Raw genomic sequence first — 20,641 nt, 5'->3', positions numbered from 1 at the left:
AGTATGTAAGCATTCTTGTTGATCTTACGTTTCTGGAAGTCTGACATTTTACAACAAAAAGCTAATGAATGTTTAAGTAATTAGGTTCTAGGCAGAAGTAAGTGGCTGCCCTTGAGAGGACCTAGATTCAACTCTCAGCACCCACATAGCAGTTCAAACTCTATAACTCCAGTTCCTGGGAATCCTATTCCCTCTTCTGACCTCCACAGACAATCATGAACATGGTGCATAGATATAAATACAGAAAAAATACCCATTCACATAAAATTTAAAAACAATAATTACAAACACTAGACTGAGTTACTTTTTATTCAAAAATGTCTGTTTCTAACTCAACTGAAAAAAAAAAACATTTTAACTTACCCGAATACTATTTGGGAGTTTTGTTTATATTGACACTTGCTTATAAATAGTAGTGTTTAGGTGTAATTTATTATGTCATGTTTTCATTTTTACTGACTCTTTCCCACAAATAGTCCTTTAAGCATTGATTATTATTTCTGAGAATTGGAGTGTATGTACAGGCAATACCCACTCCACCCCAGTCTCTTCTTTCGAAAAATACTAGCTCTCATTAGTCCATTTGTGTGTGTGTGTGTGTGTGTGTGTGTGTGTGTGTGTGTGTCTGTCTGTTTGTCTGTCTGCCTTTTGGAGGCCAGAGGAAGATACTGGGTATCATCCTCTCTACTGCTCTTCATCTCACTGTGTTTAAACAGGGTCGCTCAATAAACTTGGAACTTGTCATTTCAGTGAGGCCGGCCGGCCAGTGAGCTCTTGCAATATGCTTGTCTCTACCTTCCCAGTGCTGGGGTTACAGGTGTGGGTAGCCATGCTTGGCTTTTGTATTGAGAGTTTAAACTCAAATCTTTATGTTTGCTGTGCAGAGCACACTTACACACTGCTTCACCCCCTCACCCCCAGTCTCAACTGTCCTTGAACTTGCTATATGCCAAGGGTCTTCAGCTCTTAATTCCTGCCTCTGCTTGCCAAGTGATGGGATTACAGGTCGTATGCCAACTCAGTTGGTTTCAGATGCTGGCTTTATGTAAGCACCAGTGATTTGTTCCATATGTACCGTGTACTTGATGACATCTGTGTTTTCAGAGATGTGAGTTTTGAATGTTTTAGAAAGTACCCATTTAGAAGTTGATTATTTCTATTTCTGGTAAATATTATTTCCTTGCTGATTTTATTTAATTGAGTGGAGGAATAAGAGCAACAGTTTGTATTCTAAATAATTGTTTTAATATCCTACCTACAACCTTGAGATACTGATCATATTTTTCATTTCTCTAGCTCATGATTTGTTTTCTATCTTTGTAGGCACCAGAGTTTCCTGAGTTCAACACTCAAGTCCAAGAAGCTATCAATTTGCTTGGGGGTAGTGTCTTCCCTAAGCTTAACTGGAGTGCCCCAAGGGTAGGCACACATAAGGAAATCTCATTATTTGAATACTTTTATTTTGCTCTTTATTTCTTTTTATATCCCCATGGAATATCTGATTATATTCCTAATTCCAGGAAAAATGCTCTTGAATTTATTTATTTTTTTCTGTTTTATTCTTTGATTTTGCTGTATGTACTTTCCTGGGTCTGTGAAATACTGCGTATTCTGCCAAAAGACAGTTTGACCTCTTGTGTTGCCAATTGTGCTAGAATCCCAGGTATGTTCATAGTCTGCATTTTTTAAAAGGTCACCTGCTCAGCTGAGCAGGATTTCCTCTGTCGGAAAGCGCCAATAAATATGCTGGACCAGAGAGATAGCTCAGTGGGATAGATAGCCTGATAACCCGAGTTTAATCTTGAGGACCAACAAGGCAGGAAAGAACCAGCTCTTGAAAGCTGTCCTCCAGTCTTTGCATCAGTACATACCTCCCTCCCACACGTGAGCTTTGCACAGCAGTAGGACGCGCATATTCACTTTTGGGGGTGCCTTTGTTTCTCCCAGTATTCAGGGTTTCCAGTGGCTTTCATTTGCAAACACCATGTACTCACCTGATGCATGCTTATTATGATTATTAGCATTTTCTTTTTCCATATTCCACAGTTATTAGTTGCATTCTTTTTTTTATTCAGCTGTATTGTTTGCAATGTACATACAGAGCATATGTGTAAACCATATTTAGTGGAATTAAATATGATGGGAAGTTATTGACTTTTTTATTGGGAGATATTATAAAAATACATAGAGGTTTTTGAGTTAATTTTTAGTTTCTCAGTCAGTTTTGCATCTCTATAAGAGTAATGTTTTAAATTTTCTTTGTTTTCCAATTAAGATGGAAAGATTATTTTTGGTTGTAAATTCCTTACTTGTCCATTTGTTTATTGATTGACTTGTATGCATGCACCAGTGCTTTCTTCCATGTAGTGTGGATAACTGGATAGTTTTGGTAATTATCGATGTTTTTCAATGTGTATTTATCCTGTGTCTGGTCTGTCTATAGAAGTGTCACTTAATCACATTTCACTGAGCCTTGTTCCCTTATGTCCACATGTCCAGCACAGCTACTGGTTGGAAGGAACTGTTTCACTTTTTTCCTTTCTGATCAAATAAATAGGGTCTTAAGTGTACTGACAATCCAAGTCCAGGTGTTTGTCAGTCTCCCTAAACAGGAAGGATGGAAATGACTGCACTTACTTTGGAGAGTAGCTGTTTCCTTACCACTTTCATGAATCTTTTATTAGCTAATGTGTGTGACTTCATTAATCCACCTTCTATCTTAACATGAAAAACATTGGAAAAGTACTTGGCCCTTGTCGCGTCTGCTGCGCGGCCTGTGTCCGAGAACACGTGCAGAGGGTGTCAGGGATTGACAACACAGAGACTTGTTCAATGATGTAAAGAAAACTTTAAGCAGGCCCCAAAAAGGTTCAAGAAAACTTCCTAAAAAAGGCTCCCACCGGAGAAGCTTCTGCTCTCTCCTCTACCCTGGCTGGTTCTGCTCTGACCCCAGAAACTGATCTGGGCGTGGCAGAAGAGGTGGTTAGTCTTTGGACAAGGTCGAGGTCAGGGTGGTTTCTGCGGGCAGGCCTTTTCCAGGAACTTAATGCCCCCAGGCATTGTATTGTTTTTAGTAAACATTGTCTTACAGCTGCCTACTCCCAGGCAGAAGGGGAAGTGGGTCTCTGCTCAAGGTCTGGTGTTCCCACAGGCCCTGGGCTGAAATGTGTAAATCCTACTATCTCTGTGTGTAGCTACACTTCTTTTTCTAAAAATTGTATTTGTTTGTTTGTTTTGTGGGTGTAATTCTGCATGCATACTTGATGGTGAGAGGTCAATTTGTGGGACTTGGTTCTGTTCTTCTCCCATGTGTGGCCCAGGTATTGAACTTTGGTGATCAAGGTTTTTGGGCAGTGCCTTTACCTATTGAACTGTCTTCGTCTTCAGTGTGCATAACTGAGTATCTGGTATGCACTGGTCATGCTCTTTTTGCTGGGAAGTGTGTTTGATATCTGACAGTTCTACTGAAATTTGCTTGGATGTTTTCTTTAAACCCTGGAGGTGCTTTCATTTATATGCCTGAGCTGCAGTTGTGGGATGTGTCTTAACTCATATATGTTTATTATTTAGGATGCATACTGGATAGCAATGAATAGTTCTCTGAAGTGTAAAACCCTCAGTGACATCTTCCTGCTTTTCAAGAGTTCTGATTTCATCACTCGTGACTTCACACAGCCGTAAGTGTCTTGTGAATAGCTTCCTCTTGGTAAAATTCTACTCTCTAGTGCTCTACTATAACAGTTCTGTATCATGAGCTACTTTGTGGCCCTAAAGTGGCGTTTTGAAGCAAATCTTTTTTTTTCTTTTACAGCAAATGCTATACAGTGGATGTATATATCCAACTATCAAGAATATAATATATATGAAACATTTTAATAATTTTTTTCTATTATAAAATTCAAATGTGCTTATAATATAAAAACAAAATTAGTAACTACTGATGAGGAAAAACAGGAAAGCATGGTGAGCTCATTACATAACCAGCTGTATATACTTCCAAATTTCTTTTGATTCATAGATATACTGTAAATACACCTGTCTTTGTCTAGTAAGGATTATTTAAATTATTCATATATTTTTGTGTGTGCGTGTGTTATGTATGTGTATACAAATCATAGAGATCATGTAGAGGTTAGAGGAGAGCTTACAGGAGTCAACTCTCTCCCTTCACTATATGGATTCCAGGGGTCACACTCAGGTTGTCAGGCCTGGTAGCAACTGCCTCGACTTCCTGAGCCATCTTGCCAGCCCACCTGCCCCATTTTTTAAAATTTAGGACTTTTTTGTTTTATGTAAACGTTGTTTTGTTTGCCTGTATATGTTTGCATGCTTGGTGCCTTTGTTGGAGCTGGAGTTATGGATATTGAATGCTGTCCTGTGGGTGTTGGAAATTGAACCCGAGTCCTCTGGAAGAATAGCCAGTGCTCTTAACTGCTGAGCTAATTCTCCAGCCCAACTTAAAGATTGTGATTCAGTTGTTCATATTGCTCTATAGGTTGTGTTTGCAGTACATAGTGACAGTATGTTAGCAGCAAATAGTGACCTCTTTCCATGTCTTTCTTAGATTCTATTTTATCTGAATTTGATGATTTGTCACTGTAGTCTGGTGTCATGATGCATTTGAACAATTCCTTTATAAGATTCTGCAGTGAAGATCCTCAAAGTAAATCTTGAGGATACATTTTTTTTTCCCCAAATAGAATTATTGTCTCCTTGATGGTAACTATGTGGTTAAAGAACTTGAGCTGTGCTTGGTGGTGGTGGTGGTGCACACCTTAGTCCTAGCACTTGGGAGGCAGAAACAGGTGAATCTCTGTGAGTCTGAGGCCAGCCTTGTCTACAGAGATAGCTTCAGGACAGCCAAGGCTACACAGAAACCTTGTCTCAAAAGAAAAAAAAGAAGAACTGACCCTGCTGCTGCTGATTATAGCAGGGCAGAGCATTCACCATTGAGTGTGCCTGTGTGCCCCATTCTTCCTTTGTCTCATCACCAGACTGCAGCTATTCCTGACCTCCCTTCCTATTCATCTTCTAGACACCAGTTATCATAGCTAAACTCGTCTGTAAATTCTGTTTTAAGCTCCCGAAATACAGTGCTTGCATGCCTCTGCACACCCTAGCTGTGCAGTAGGTTTTGCTCCAGCAGTCTACTCTGATTCAGCCTAGGTTTCTATTTTGAAGGGATCCTGGCATGGCTAGGTAGGTCCACTACCTGACAGTCACAGTCAGCTCTGTTATACCTGGGCTCTGTATATGGCATTATAGCGTTGGTAAGAGAAAACAATGTTTTGTAGCCATCAATGAGTGTGTTTGCATCCTAAGTTTATTATAAAAGGAGTTTAGGGCATGGTTCAGTTATTACATATATGATTTAGCATGCATGAGGCCCTGCTTTCAGTCCCTAGTAGCATCACAAAAAATAGCATATACAGGGTAGCATCATAAAGAAAAAATAGCATATAGAGGAAAGAGGGTTAACCAGGTATTTCTATAGGTGTTCATTTCTGGCTTTATAGAAATGAACACAATTAACAACAACAAAAAGTCCAAGCTTGTATTGTTTTAACATGCAGTTGCTGACCTTTTATGGTCGTGCTGGCACAGATATTACTGGGAGTTGGTGGCCCTCATTTTTCGTTTTAGTAAATGCAGCCGCATTTGTATTCTGGCAGATTCCTCTGGTTAGAAGAAAGTCATTCTCTGGGAATGTCACATCATGTACCCCAATTACACTCACTTCCCAGTCCTTCCATGTCCACCCCTAATCCCCACTCTTGTGACCTCTGACCCACCGAAAAAGTAAAAAATAAGAATAAGAAAAAAATAAGAGAAGTAAACAAACAAAACAAGTCCAGTTTGTGTTATTTATACACTCACTATGACATGGTCAAATCTCAGTGGCCTGCCCCATAAATAGAGCTGAGTCCTTCCCCTCCTGCATCCCTGCCAGAAACCATCAATTGTGGAAAGCTACACTTCAGCACTCTTTCATACTTTTCACATGTTCTCTTTGGTAGCTTTCTGTCTAGGCTGTTACTTTCGCGGATGGGTGGTGGTGGTGGTGGTGTCATAGAATCCTTCCCTCTCAACTGTTTGTCTGGAGTCATCAATATCACAGTAGTCACAGTCAGTGGGAGAATGGATCATGGGCCTTGACATGGTTTCTGGCAACAGTACAGACCATATACATGCTCCCTGCTGCAGTAGGTCCATGGGCCCAGCCACAGATATCAACATAGATCTCAGGACATCAGCAAAGACCCCAGACACAGTGGGACCATGAGCCCAGATATGGTCTCAGGTAGCAGTTCATGCCCCTCAGATCAGTAATCCCCCCTTCCTTAGGAAGAAAAACAGACCGTGGACATCAGCATAGCTTTAAATGGTAGCACATACCACAGAAAGACATCTGAGTGACCTTTGGTGGTAATGTGGGCCACAAACATCAATGCAGACCCTGACTTCAGTAGAACCTTAGACCCAGACGTGGCCTTCAGTGGCAGCCTGGATCCAGGCACCCTGCCTCAGGTGGCAGCTTAGGCCACTCATATCAGCATGTCCTCCCTGAGGCAGTAAAGCTGGAGGGCATCACCAGCGCTTCAGTCAGCAGCGCAGACCTCATACATACACTTGACTCTCAGGCTTTCTCACAGCCTAGGACAGCAGCATGGATCACAGTAGTCCTTCGAGGAGGTCCAGTTCAGAAAGTGAATTGTTTCTCATCTTGGGCCTCCATCATTGACCAGAGCCCGGGTGATCCGATCCCACAGTCTGGAGGTGCGTTTGGGGACTGAGTCTGTGTCTGTGAAAGCTCCATGCGGCTGTATACCGCAACCTCCCTCTCCCGCCCTCCTGGGCAATACCATGCTCCACTGTCAAGCTCAGCCCTCTCACACCTGTCACCGCTGTCTTGTCTCCAGTTCCGCCTCTCTCCACAGTGCCTGTGCAGCTCCATTTTTCTGTCACTGTCACCTCTCCACCACACATTGGTTCATTAGAGTAGTGCCCAACTGGTGAGGGACAAGTCTACTGTGCTGGAATAGTTGTTTAAATAAATGATCATAATCATGGGCAACTAAAACTGCTGATGAGACTTCTGTAATTCTAAATGAAGTTAAGCAGAAGTCTCGGGAGTAAAATTTTGTGCACAAGTAGACCTGGCATAACCGTGCTACTATTATTTTTCAGCTTTATTTAGATGACAGTGTATGTGCTTTAGATGGTGTCTTAGTTACTCTTTGTTATTATGAAACACTGTGACTAAAGAAAGTGTCTATTTGGGCTTATAGTTCCAGAGGGTTAGTGTCTGAAGGCAGAGCGAAGGCATTGTGGCAGGTGCAGCTGAGAGCTCACATCTTTAACAGTGAGCAGGAGGCAGAGAAAGCTAACTAGGAATGGTGTGGGACTTTGAAACCTCAAAACATCCCTCACCCCCACCCCCACCCCCACCCCAATGATAGACTTCTTCTGGCAAGGATATACCTTCTAAATGGCCTAAACAGGGTAACCAGCTGGGGAACAAGTGTTCCAGTGTCTGTGACCATGGAGGACATCTCATTCAAACCACCATAGGTGGTTTAATTTTTAAATACAGTATTTAGTCTCTTTGGAGAAAAGATCTGTGAGAACGCCAATGAACACATCTAATCACCCTTACTTCACTGGCATCTTTCTCTTTCTACTATAGTTGAAACCCCTAAAGAAGTGGCATCTATATCCTAAAACTCTTGATTTGCTTTTCAGAACAGCAAGAAAACTATACCACCAAAGCTTTGATGCATTATTTTCTCCTTGCTCAAAATTTGTCCGTTGTCTTTCCGCCCATGATTTATTTATTTTTCATATAATTAGACCCTGTTTAATGTGAAGCACAATGTTGTAATCTTCCAACTTTTTTTTTTAATCTGAAAAGAGAGGTCTTACTATGATCAGGATGCCCCTAAAATCTGCTCAGTTCCTATGTTCAGCCTCAAGACAGCTCAGCACCACCCTCTCCTTTCATAAACACACTTGGCCATCTGGTTAATCATCTCAGTAACAAAAAGCTTACAGCAGTAGCCTCCGGTACCACATATGTTCTCTAACTACTCATTTTAAAAATCACATAAATGCTAAACCAGTTAAAAATAATGTTATAAGGTGGTAGAATGTAAATATGTATATAAATACACTTATTTTAATGTAGCAATACGATGACTAAGAATCTGAGTTGGTATTTGTAAGAATATAGAAGCACTTTTTAAAAGTGGTGTCTGGGGTGATGGGTCTGTCAGTAAAAGAGAAGCATGAGGACCCGAGTTTGGTTCTCTGGCACCCACATAAAAGCTGGATATGGTGCTCCTTGCCTGAAACCCTGTCACTAGGGGCAGAGGGGTACGATAGGTTGGCAGCCCAGAACTTGATGACTAGCTAGTATAGCCATTCAGTACCTGGTCCACAGTTGGTGGAACTGTTGGGGAAAGATTAGGATTGATAAAGGAGGTCTATCACTGCAGGTGGGCTTTGAGGTTTCAAACGCTCACACCATTCCCAGTGTCTCTTTCTCTGCCTTGTGCTTGTGGATCAAGATGTAAGTTATCAGCCATTGGTCCATTGCTATGCCTGTCTGCTTGTTGCCATGCTCTCCACCATGATGATCCCCAAATAAGTTGCCTTGGTCATGGCAATAGAAAAGTAGCTAAGGCATTAGTTTTAGAACCCAAGGTCTTGATTATGATTTTTTTTCTTGACCTCTGGTCTTTTGATTGTTTCCTTCCTTCCTTTCTCCCTCCCTTCCTCTCTCTCCTCCTCCTTTCCTCTCTCTTCCTTTCTTCCCCTTTTAGTTTTATTTTTTTACACATGTTAGCCTAGGCTGACTTGGAACTCACTGTGTAGCTTAGGCTAGCCTAGAGCTCATGGTAGTGCTTCTGCTTCAGCCCTTTGGATCATGGGATTACAGGCATGCACCACCACACCAAGCAGTTCTTGTTTTCTTAATATGCATTGATTACTTGTCTTTTCTCGTTTATATGGGTAATTTAATCAAGAGTACTTACTCGTCTCTGTAGTGGCTGGGTGTCAAAACATAGGAACTCTATTAAGATTCTTAGTCTTATCATGCTGCTGGTCCTGGTGGGGAAAGAGTAGTTATTTTTAAAGGATGGAACAATTGTATTTTTATTAACCTGACATTTCATGACCTCAATTTTAATTAACATAAAACAACCTGTAAGATTTATTTTTGCTTAAGAGATCTTAAATATACTCAAAGCTAATATTAGAATATAGCTCCTTTGGGTAATATACTTTAGTTGAGTTGAAGAAAGGAATTTTTGTTTTCACAGGAAAATGAGATCTTCAGATAGTACCACTGTATGCTGGAGTATGTTAAAGCAGGTTTCCCAACTTTCTTTTAGTTAATGATAGATTTTACTCCTTCTGTCCTCCCGTCCTCCCATCTTCTCTCCCTCCCTCCCTCCTTTTTTGCCTCCCTCCATCTCTCCCTCCCTTTTTAGACAGGGTTTCTTCTCTATGTAGAACTGGCTATCCTGGAACTCCCTCTGTAGACCAGGCTGGCCTTGAGCTCAGAAATCCTCTTCCTCTGCCTCCTGAGTACTAGTATTAAAGACATATACTACTTCTGCCTGCCTTCTTTTCTTTTTCAACACTGATACTTCTTTAGACTAAAGTCTTGTCAGTGTGGTGTGTGTGCATTCGTGTGTGCGCGCGTGCGTACCCCTGGCTTCTTTTCTTTTTCACCACTGATACTTCTTTAGGCTAAGTCTCGTCAGTGGTGTGTGTGTGTGTACCTCTGTCTCTCTGCCTACCCACTAAACTTAACCTAAGAGATTTAGTAAGAATACTTCTAGCACCTACATCCGTGAGTGACGTGGTACAACTTGTGACTGAATGCTTCTTTCCCATTTGTTACCCTGCCCTGCCTTAGTAGCTCAGATGAGTGGAGATGACAAATGACAGCAAGGCTTAAATGAGAGGGCAGCTGTGAAAGGCTCTCGGTGGTGCTTGGCACATGTAAACACTCACTACTGTAAAAACTGTGCCTTTTATCATTTGGCTTCCAGTTATTAGTGGTAGTAGAGGCCTGCTTTCTCTGAATTTTAGCCAATCAAGTAAACTAAAATTATTACTATTTGCAATGTAAAACATAAGTGATTGCAGAGGTACCAACATGATCACACATTCAGTGATGTAAAAGACTTTCACACTTGGATTTGTGTTTGAACGACTTGATGCTCCCCTCATATAAAATGAATCCAAAACTTCCTACTTGCTAAGCATGAACCCTAACACCTAACTTGCCAGCCTCAAGACATCTTTAAAATGTTTTTTGTTTTTTTTGTTGCTAGAGCATTTCTGTGCTTTCACTGACAGAGAATTTGATCACCAGCACATATGCGTTAGGTGAATTGTTACCGCTGTGACAAGACAAGAGGAAAAGGTCTAGTTCAGCTCACAGTGTGTGGTCTTTAATCCCAGGAGTTGTGGCCTCATGGCTGTGTGCCTGTGATAAGGCAGAGAATCATGGTGGAAGTGTGCAAACCTCATGGTGCCTGGGAAGCAGAGACAGGGGAAAGGATTGTGCTGGGTCTGACTTCAGATACCCACCTCCACATTGGTCAGTTAGACCCCACCTGCTAAAGTTTCCACACTATCAGCTAGAGACCAAGTGATCAGCACATGAACTTATAAGGGACATCTCACATTCAAACCATAATAGCCACAAAGAAGGAAAAGGACTTTTTGTTCATGCTCATTTTTTTCACAAATATTTCTTGATTATATGTTATATATATTATACGTTACAACAAGTTATGTACATATACAAGCCATTTCACAACTTTTTTTTGCTTCCATTTTGTCAAACTGTCTCTGATGGTTCTTGTCGATGTTAAATTAAAAATAAAAGGAAGGAGCTGTTTGAGAGGGCTTATTCAATGAATTGCTTGCCATGGGAACATGAGGACCTGAGTTCATTAGGACTCCCAGAATCCAGGTAAATAGTTGGACATGGTGGCACACACCTGTCATTATAGCCCTGGGGAGTCTGGCTGAACTGGCAAGCTCTTGGTTAGTGAGTGGCCCTGCCTTCCGTGGCGAGGCTGCTCTGAGTTAGTGAATATTCCTGCCTTCCGTGGCGAGGCTGCTCTGGGTTAGTGAGTGGCCCTGCCTTCCGTGGCGAGGCTGCTCTGAGTTAGTGAATATTCCTGCCTTCCGTGGCGAGGCTGCTCTGGGTTAGTGAGTGGCCCTGCCTTCCGTGGCGAGGCTGCTCTGAGTTAGTGAATATTCCTGCCTTCCGTGGCGAGGCTGCTCTGGGTTAGTGAGTGGCCCTGCCTTCCGTGGCGAGGCTGCTCTGGGTTAGTGAGTGGCCCTGCCTTCCGTGGCGAGGCTGCTCCTAAGGGCATGCTTTCTCTTTCTTACCACCTGCCTTTCTGGCCTCTCGGTTTCCCGGTTCCCTGTCTTTGGGCAGACTCTAAAAATTGCTCTGGCCACAATTTTGTTTTTGAAACCTTTGCCTTTCAGCGTGTCCCTTCAGGTTTCCTACTTTAATCTTCCCTGGGGTGTTTTTCTTTCCCTCACTCTTTAAATGTTGTCCCCCAGGATTCTGTCATTTGCCTAGATGTCACTTTTCCTTCCTTGGCTGAGCTCTTAGGCCCTCTTTTCTCCCCTGGCCTCTCTCTCTTTGGGCCTCCTCATTTTAGTGGCTTTGCTCAACTTCTCTGTGGTTTCCCTGTCTCAGTTCTGGTTGCTCAAATACTCTTCTCTTTCTTCACCGTGCACCGCCTGCTTTTCCTCCTGTGCTAGCGAGTGGCATCAGCTTCAACCCCTACTTGATCCCAGACTCATCCTGGTCATTCTGTCAGTCTTTTTTGTTTGTTTGGTTTTTGAGACAGGGTTTCTCTGTGTAGCTTTGGAGCCTGTTCTGGAACTCTCTGTAGACTAGACTAGTCTTGAACTCACAGAGATCCATCTGCCTCTGCCTCCTGAGTGCTGGGATTAAAGGTGTGTGCCGCTACTGCCCACCCATTCCTTCCTTTTAAAAAAAATATTGCTATTTATTTATGTGTACATGTGTGTATGTCTGTATATGTTCATGTATCTGAGGTTAGGGCCATCCCCAGGAGCTGTGATGTGGATGCTGGGAATTGAACTCGGGTCCTCTGCAAGAACAATGCATTCTTAACAACTGAGCCCTGTTCCTTCCTTTTTAATCCCTTGCTAAGTTAGAGTGGCTTGACCTTTCCAATGGCTTTGTATGGTGCTGTGTTTTTCCTTCTCTCTTACCCCTCCCATTGTCTCGCTTAGCTCTGCATCACTTCCTGAGACTATTGTAGTAAGCCCTCTCACTGTCTGCCTCACATTGCCAGTCTTTCCCCCACGCTATGTCAAAACCTTGTGCCATTCTGATACTTTTTAAAAAATTATTTTTTATGCACCAGATCTCATTACAAATGGTTGTGAACCACCATGTGCTGGGAATTGAACTCAGGACCTCTGGAAGAACAGCCAGTGCTCTTAACCTCTGAGCCATCTCTCCAGCTCCCACCTGACACTTTAATGCATTGAAATATAGTGATCTCCTTTATAGTCCCCTATCCCTAGGGCCACATTGTCTGGGTTTCCTCCTTGTCTTAGCTTGCTTCTCTTCTGTTGTGATAAAACACAGACCCATAGCAACTTGAGGAGCAAAGGATTTATTTCATCTTACTCCTTACAGCTATTATTAAGGGAAGCTAAGGCAGAAACTAAAGCAGAGACCATGAAGGGATGCTGCTCACTGACTTGCTCCCCATGGCTTGCTCAGCCTGCTTTCTTATACAACTCAGGACCACCTGCCCTGGACTAGCAATGCCCACAGTGGACTGGGCCCTCTCATGTCAACCATCAGTAAAAAACAAATGCCCCACAGACATGTGTACAAGTCATTCTGATAGAGGTAGTTCCTCAATATGATTCCCTCTCTCAGGTGACTCTAGTTTGTGTCAAAGTGAAAAAAACCTAATCAGCATTCCCAGCCCACATTTTCATCCATCCTCATCACTGGCACTTCCCCTTGTGTTCTGCACCCCATTGGTACTAATCTCATGTAGTCCTTTGCCTTATCAGTCCTCTTCCTGCCTTGACACATTTCCCTTTGCCTCACACATGAACTCATTTTCTGCTTCCTCCTCTCCCTCCCTCACATGCCAGCCAGCCAGTTGGTTCTTCATTTATGCTGCTAGAGTATTTTATTTTATTCACCCCAGTGTTCTGAAATTGTCTGTATATCTGCTAGCTTTCTCTGTTAAACTCCTTACAGGACATCAGAGTTCTAGGTGTTTTTGTGCTTCTGATGCCCAGCCAGTGCTTGGCACAGATGGACGTTTTATTCTGGTATATATCATTGTTCATGAAACAATGCTTAGAGGGGGGGTGTGTAGTGGAGGACTGAATTGTTCTGTCAAACCTTTTTTGAAATGACAGCCACTTTGTGTGGCTTTCAGTGGCCAAGCTAATGTTCATGGAGCAGTGGTCAGCATGCTGACTCATCCACAGAGTGAGCACTAAGGTGGATAACGTCATGCCATCCTACCTTCACTGAAGAAAGAGTGTGACCACTTAGTGTGGTTCTCAGTGGCAGAGCTGAGGGTCATAGAACAGTGTGCAGCCTGGTGACTCATCAGCTGAACCAACACTGAGAGTGGGTAGTGGCATCCTACCTTCACTGAAACTGGGCAGACTGAGTTGTATATCGTTCCCACCTTATTTTTGAAGCTTGGACACTTAAATTTCAGTTTCTTTGCCCACTGGAAAAAAAAATGGAGATTATGAATATATGAGCTTCTCATGCTGTTTTGAGGATTAACTATTGGCTGAATTTCATTGGTCCCTTGTTTCTATGAAATCTGAGTCTCACAATAATTATGAGCCTGTCTGTGCATAAACACACACTAAAAAATACTTAATTGCATTTTCTTCTCTCCAAAGATTCATCCATTGTACTGATGATTCTCCAGATCCTTGTATAGAATACGAGGTAAGCATCTTTTTTCTTTATGACACTAAGATCATGGAATAGCGCTGTTTCTTTATAAATGAATAAAAACATTTGCACATAGAAATACTAAATTTTTAAATTTAAGAAACTTGTCATACTTATAGAAGCATATGTATTATTTAGGTGGGGTATGGTGGTGCATACCCCAGGCAGGCAGATCACTGAGTTCAAGACCAGCCTTGTTTACAAAGCAGTTTTCAGGCCTTTCAAGACCACGTCATGAGACCCTGTCTCAAACAGAAAGAGCTCGAGAGGTGGGGGTGGGGTGGGGAGTGTCTTAGTCAGTGTTCTATTGCTGTAAAGAGACACCATGACCATGGCAAGCCTTATTTAAAAAACAGACAAACAAACAAAAACACTTAATTAGAGCTTGCTTACAGCTTCAGAGGTTTAGTCCATTATCATCATGCTGGAAAACATGTGGTACGCAAGCAGACAGGTGCTGGAGAGTTAGATGAGAGTTCTGCATCCAGATTGGTAGCAGTATGAAGAGAGAGACACAGGGCCTAGCTAGAGCATTTGAAACTTCAGAGTTCACCCCCAGAGACACACCTTCTCCAACAAGGCCACACCACCTAATGGTGCCACTCCCTGGTGACCAAGCATTCAAATCTATGAGTCTATGGACCATTTTTATTCAAACCACCACAGAAAGAAAAATGAGTATGTACTATCTATAGACTATATATTTGATTATATGTACTATTCACAGAGAATATTTATATTCTTGAATAAAATAAATGCCTTTGTGCTTTTCACCCAACCAAGTCTGGTTCAGAGCCTGCATCTTACTGTGACCTGTGTCTGCTAGCCAGGGCCACCGCTCCTCAAAATAGCACAGCAAGCTGGATACCAAGGGCTGAAAGTAGGAGCCTGTGGGGGTCATTCCAGATCCAAGTTACGCTAACAAGAAAAGCCATCATTTTCACTTTACCTCTTTATATCATCTACTCATCTTACAAAGAGCTTAAGAAGAATGGAGAGTGACGACACAACTTTAGTAGAAATTATAACCATTGCAAACTCCAGTTTTTACTCCATTTTTAAAAAATGTACATATAAATAAATACCTCTCAAATGGGCACCATTCTTAAATACAGCTAATTTCTTAACTAATTAGTTAAATCTGGAGTGTTCTTGTCCTTTAAATGCTACATAGTAGGCTATCACTTATAATTACTTTTGATCTTTTTGAATTTGCATTATTAAGATAGAGTATTTCTGAAAAATTTGAAACATGTGTGACCATATTTGCTTATTAATTGCAAAACATTTTCATATTTGGTTTTTTTAATATCTTAGAATTAGTGCCATGATTAAAATTTTTTTCTTCATTATTTGCTTCTAGACATCTCTGTATAAACCTGTTTTCTACTATAGACTGGTGATGCAGCCTAGTTTGTATGCCATGTTTTAGGCCCTGGGTTTGTCCCTAGCATCACAAAGAAAAAATGTTGTTCGCTGATACTCACTATTGAATATTCTTTGTGTTGAATAACTATACTGATACATCTTCTCTGATTGTTGTACAACATTGAACTTATTATTTTGCCACTAAACAGTTGGTAGGTCCTAAGGTATCTGTTATTGGGGTCTTTTTTCCCCACTGATTTCCAGAGTGTGTTTTCCCATGCCATTATCCAATCTTTATAGCATCGTTTGTATATGTATATTACATATTTACACTTACTGGTTTGCTGAGCAAGTTCCTGTGAAGCACCTGTTGGGTGTTAGTACTCGGGGCTAGCTGCATAAGAACTGCAAAGACTGTTTCTTTAGTCTTTCACTGAGGTATAATCCTGGTGGAAATGTCATCATTTAAAGCTCTGGTTTACTTACTAGGCCTTTGCTGTTATATTGCTTTATTTTGATACAGCATCGTCATGGTAAGACACACGAGTTAAAGCCAGGGAAGTGATATTCCTCAAGTAATTAAAGTGAAAAACGTGGCAAGCAGAATCCCATGTAGCATATGCTTCTGTCTGTATTTTTAAAAATGTTTCCATATGCTATATTCTTACGTATTCCTGGACTACTTCTAGAAAGACAAATAAGAACCAGAAAGCTGCTTCTGAGAACAACAGAAAGATTGGGCAAGGAGAAAGTCTTTACTGCTTTATGCTCTACAAATCAACCACTGTGTGTTACTTGTTGCTGTTAGTATGCTGTAGTTGCTTATTTGTTGCTAAATAAAATTTCCATAGCTATATTATACACACACACTACCCCAAGATCAACTTTTAATACATAAGAATGTATAATATTTTAGTTTGAGGTTCACAGATTTTTTTGCTTGTTTTTATTTTTTTAATTTGTTCATTTTATATGCAAGTGTTTTTACCAACATATATGTTTATGTCTCACGTGTATGTTTGGTGCCCATAGAAGTCGGAAGAGAGCATTGGATCCCTTAGAAATGCAGTTACAGGAGGTTGTGGAGTATCATGTGGATGCTGGAAATTGAACCCAGGATTTCTGCAAGAGCAGCAAGTGCTCTTAACTGCTGAACCATCTCGCTTGCCCCTCGCCATGTTTTTTAAATACCACAATGATGGACTTGATATACTTTTGAAGTCTTAAGACATTTAATTAAAGAAAAACTTACTTTTCTTTAAGAAGAGGAAATTATTACCAGAAATTTTAAATACCAGAAAAATTGAGGAACCACTACCTAGTTATGTCCTCAGTGATAACATTTTGGTCCTTCTCTTTCTTGAAGAAGGAGGGAGACTGACTCTTCATGAGTAGTTCATACACCATCTTAAAGATGCTTACAAACACTGTGCTGATGATTGAATATAGGGTCTCAGTGCAGAAATTATTTTATTTTTTGGTGTTCTTAACGAGTTTCACAATATACAAGCCACAGGCTAGCTTGTGACACAGTAGTGGTGAGCTTTGACTTCATTATCTGGTGTCTAATATTGTGTCTGAGCTTTCAGAATGAGAAAGTTTTGCCTGGGATGCTCTGAGGGCTTTGAGCTTCTTAGCAAGTGCTCAACCACTGAGCCAAGCGTAAGCCCCAATTTTGGCAAGGATGCATCTTGTCCTAAAGTGTTTCAGAACAATTTTTCCTTATTAGAATAATAGGTCACAGCTCTGTTGTCTGGGTCTCCTGTCACATCTCCTGTTTTAAATGGTCTCTTTTTCTGAATTTTTATCATAAGGTCTTGACATGAAAGGGTTTTCTTGTATACTTCTGTTATATTTATTCATTTGTCTACAGCTTGTCCTCCGAAAATGGTGTGAATTAATTCCTGGGGCTGAATTCCGATGTTTTGTCAAGGAAAACAAGCTTATTGGTGAGTTCTTTTTATCCTTGAAAGTAATCTTTGATGTGTGTGTGTGTGTGTGTGTGTGTGTTTCCAGAAATCAAACCCAGATCCTGCTATATGTGAGGCAAGTGTTCTGTTATAGCCCTAGCCCCAAAGTCATCTTCAAAAGAAGGTGGCTGGTGAGGTGACCCCGTGGGTGAAGGCCACCGATTCTGAACCCTGGAGCTTGTGTGGTGGAAGCAGAGCACTGATGCCTATAGGTTGTTCTTTGAGCACTACATGAACTTGTTTGCTCACAGGTGTGTGTTCATATGTGCACGAACAGGCAGACACACACACATGAACACACATATAACTTAAACAAATGAGAAATAGTTTTGTTTTTAAAAGAGGAAGATAACTGTTGTAAATTTTAGAATTTTGTTCTTTTATGGTTGAATTGTATTTCATTGTGTGAATGTATTAATTTTTATTATTTTATCACATATATAGCAATGTCACACTATTTCATAAATATGTTTAATTACCATGTTTTATAAAAAAATAAAATAACCATAGAAAAGAAGGCAAGCTTTCGAAGGACATAACTTCAGAGATTAGGTCAGTTCTGCTGCTAGCTGCTGCCTCTGTTTAGTACTGAGTCTCCAGCTCTGTGTTCCTAAGGGTCCTGAGCCTATGTTTGATTTCTGCACAGGAAGATGGCGCTGTTAGTCTTGTCTGGAGTCTAAAGATGGAGGGGACAGCTGTTACCATTCTCAATACACATTATCTGTAATATTACATACTTGCTGGCAGAAAGTGCTTGTTGTAAACATCATAAAAACCAAGTTTTAACCATCTTTCTTTTTAAAGATTTATTTATGCGTACGTGTGTTTCTGTGTGGGGGTATGTACACATAGTGCAGATGCCCATGGAGGCCGGAAGTGCTGGATCTGCCTGGAGCTGAAGCTGCAGGGAGTCCTAAGAAGTCTTAATGTGGGTGCTGGAAACCAAGCTTCAGTGTAGTATGTACTCTTAACTGAGACATCTCTCCAGAATCTTTATTTCTGTTATTACATGAGCAAAAGAAAATGTATTCAACAAACAAGTACATTGCTTGCTTTCTTACCTCTGGAATTATTATTTTGTTAGCTATCACTTATTCAGGCTGAATGCTGAAGATAATCTGTTCTTTTAAAATGTTTCCAATGCATTTTTTGATGATGATGATCTTTACATCCTAACTGCAGTTCCCCTCCCTCTTCTCCCAGTCCCCCTACTCCTCTCCTTTTCCCTACCTCCACCCCAATCCACTCCTCCGTTTCTCTTCAGAAAAGTGCAGGACTCCTACAGATGTCAGTCAAACATGGCATATCAAGTTGCAGTAAGACTAGGTACCTCCCCTTGTATTAAGGCTGGACAAGGCAACCCAGTATGAGTAGAAGGATCCCAAAAGGTGGCAGAAGACTCAGAGACAGCCCCTCCTCCAACTGTTAGGAATCCCCCAAGAAGACCAAGCTACACAGCTGTAACATATGCAGAGGGCTTAAGTCAATCTCATGCAGGCTTCCTGGTTGTTGGTTCAGTCTCTGTGAGCCCCTATGAGCTCAGGTTAGTTGATTCTGTGGGTTTTCTTGTGGTGTCCTTGACCCCTTTGACTCCTATAATGCTTTCTCTCCCTCATCTGCAGGATTTTGAAAACCCTGTCTAATGTTCGACTGTGGGTCTCAGCATTTGTTCCCATCAGCCAATGCATGTTTTCTATAAAATAAATTTGTTAACGAAGGGATGTGTAATTGAGTATCAGCTCACCACTACTCACTGAATGTGACATTGGCATTCATTTCCATAACTAAAATAAATGTAGACATTTGACTTAGTTTAAGTATGCTTAAGAGAAAGACCTGGGTATGTAGTAAGGAAGCGGAAGCCTTTCTTTACAGCAGAGACCTTTTCTCTAGGACTAAAATACATTGAAGGCTTCATGCAACAGCTCCTTCAGTATATTTGGGAATCACTTTTTAAAAAAGGAATGTTTGATTTTTCTGTGATTTGAAAGATCAGGTTCTGAAGACAGATCAGCTTCCTCCAAACAGTAAAACCAGGCTGCTTTTATAAATAGTGTGGACATGGCAGGTGTGCGAGAGGGCTCTTTTATTCCCCACCCCCACTGGAAGAGTCTATCGATTTGAAGAGACTGTTGTAGAAAAATAAAGCACATATGCACAGGTTTAGAATTGCCACTTGTACATTTTACTCAGCAAGCCTTTTTGTGGCTGAATTGTTTCCATTTTGCGAAATAAAATTAAGAATGCATGGCAATATGGAGCTTAAGATTTATTTATCCACATGACCCTTGTTGTTGAGTCATGTATGCTGCAGTGCTCACCTGCTTGCTCTTTTGACCAATTTTAATGGCTTTGATTACAACTTGGAATTACATGTTGGCATATTAGGAGTATTTTATAATAACAGCTGTGGATGTTTTCTTGTCAGGTATTTCTCAGCGGGACTACACGCAATACTATGATCATATTTCTAAACAAAAAGAAGAAATTTGCAGATGCATTCAAGACTTTTTCAAGGAACACATACAGTATAAGTTCTTGGATGAAGACTGTGAGTATCCTCTGTCGGTGCAGTGGTGAGCCTGGTTACTGAGCCTCACTCCTTAGGTCCGTCTCTAACATTCAGCTCAAAGGTCTGTGCTTGTAGCGTGTCACTGTGCTTTCAGTTGTCACCACTGGTGATTTCTGTGCGCATTTCCACTCATTTAATTAGATGATATTATTGGACACCAAGGCCGTTCTCTCTCCATGCTTGCAATGCTGTGTGTTTCACAGTACCTGTCTGTGGAACAGAGTGGGATTATTTCATTATTGAGTCAGTTAATTATTGTAGTTCTGAGACAGAGTCTCACACTGTAGCCCACTAGCCTAGATACCACTGGCGGTTCAAGCTGACCCCTATCTTGCAGCAATCCTCCTGCCTTAGTTTCCCCAGAGCTAAGGAGTGTGGGTCCGCATTCCTGACTTGAGTTTGGAGATTTAGAAGTATGAAGTGTTCAAGGCCAATGATCTTCTGCTGTGTTTAGTAATAAAGTGTACTTGAGTTTTCAAAAAGATACAGATTATAAAAGTATTAGTTTATTAGTAACTGAGTTTTTTCTTCTTTGCAGTTGTGTTCGATATATACAGAGACAGTAGGGTAAGTAGACTGTAGTTAACTTGCTGTAAAATCAGGAATGGCAAGCATAGTGTACAGCCTTTAAGGTTGTGAAGATCTGCTGCTCAAGTAATGTGTTCTCAAGCTGAGGTCTGTGGAATTCACAGTGCAAGGTTATTCCTTACA

At 41.1% G+C, this 20,641-nt stretch overlaps 1 protein-coding gene across 3 annotated transcripts in view; it reads left to right on the top strand.

The window, feature by feature from the left end:
- Cdc123 (cell division cycle 123) overlaps positions 1-20,641 on the top strand; it is a 47,442-nt gene that overhangs the window by 12,912 nt on the left and 13,889 nt on the right. For all 3 annotated transcript variants that reach the window (XM_021233630.2, XM_021233631.2, XM_005081238.4), the window contains 6 exons: positions 1,324-1,419; positions 3,571-3,677; positions 13,966-14,014; positions 17,262-17,337; positions 19,787-19,909; positions 20,469-20,497. In XM_021233630.2, the coding sequence (XP_021089289.1) occupies positions 1,324-1,419; positions 3,571-3,677; positions 13,966-14,014; positions 17,262-17,337; positions 19,787-19,909; positions 20,469-20,497 (480 nt within the window). The remainder of the gene's footprint in view (positions 1-1,323; positions 1,420-3,570; positions 3,678-13,965; positions 14,015-17,261; positions 17,338-19,786; positions 19,910-20,468; positions 20,498-20,641) is intronic.

The sequence above is a fragment of the Mesocricetus auratus genome, unplaced genomic scaffold (assembly GCF_017639785.1).
Source record: "Mesocricetus auratus isolate SY011 unplaced genomic scaffold, BCM_Maur_2.0 Super-Scaffold_100013, whole genome shotgun sequence".
Classification (NCBI taxonomy): Eukaryota; Metazoa; Chordata; class Mammalia; order Rodentia; family Cricetidae; genus Mesocricetus; species Mesocricetus auratus.
The sequence above is the reverse complement of the archived record's forward strand: the minus strand, read 5'-3'. Positions and strand labels throughout refer to the sequence as shown.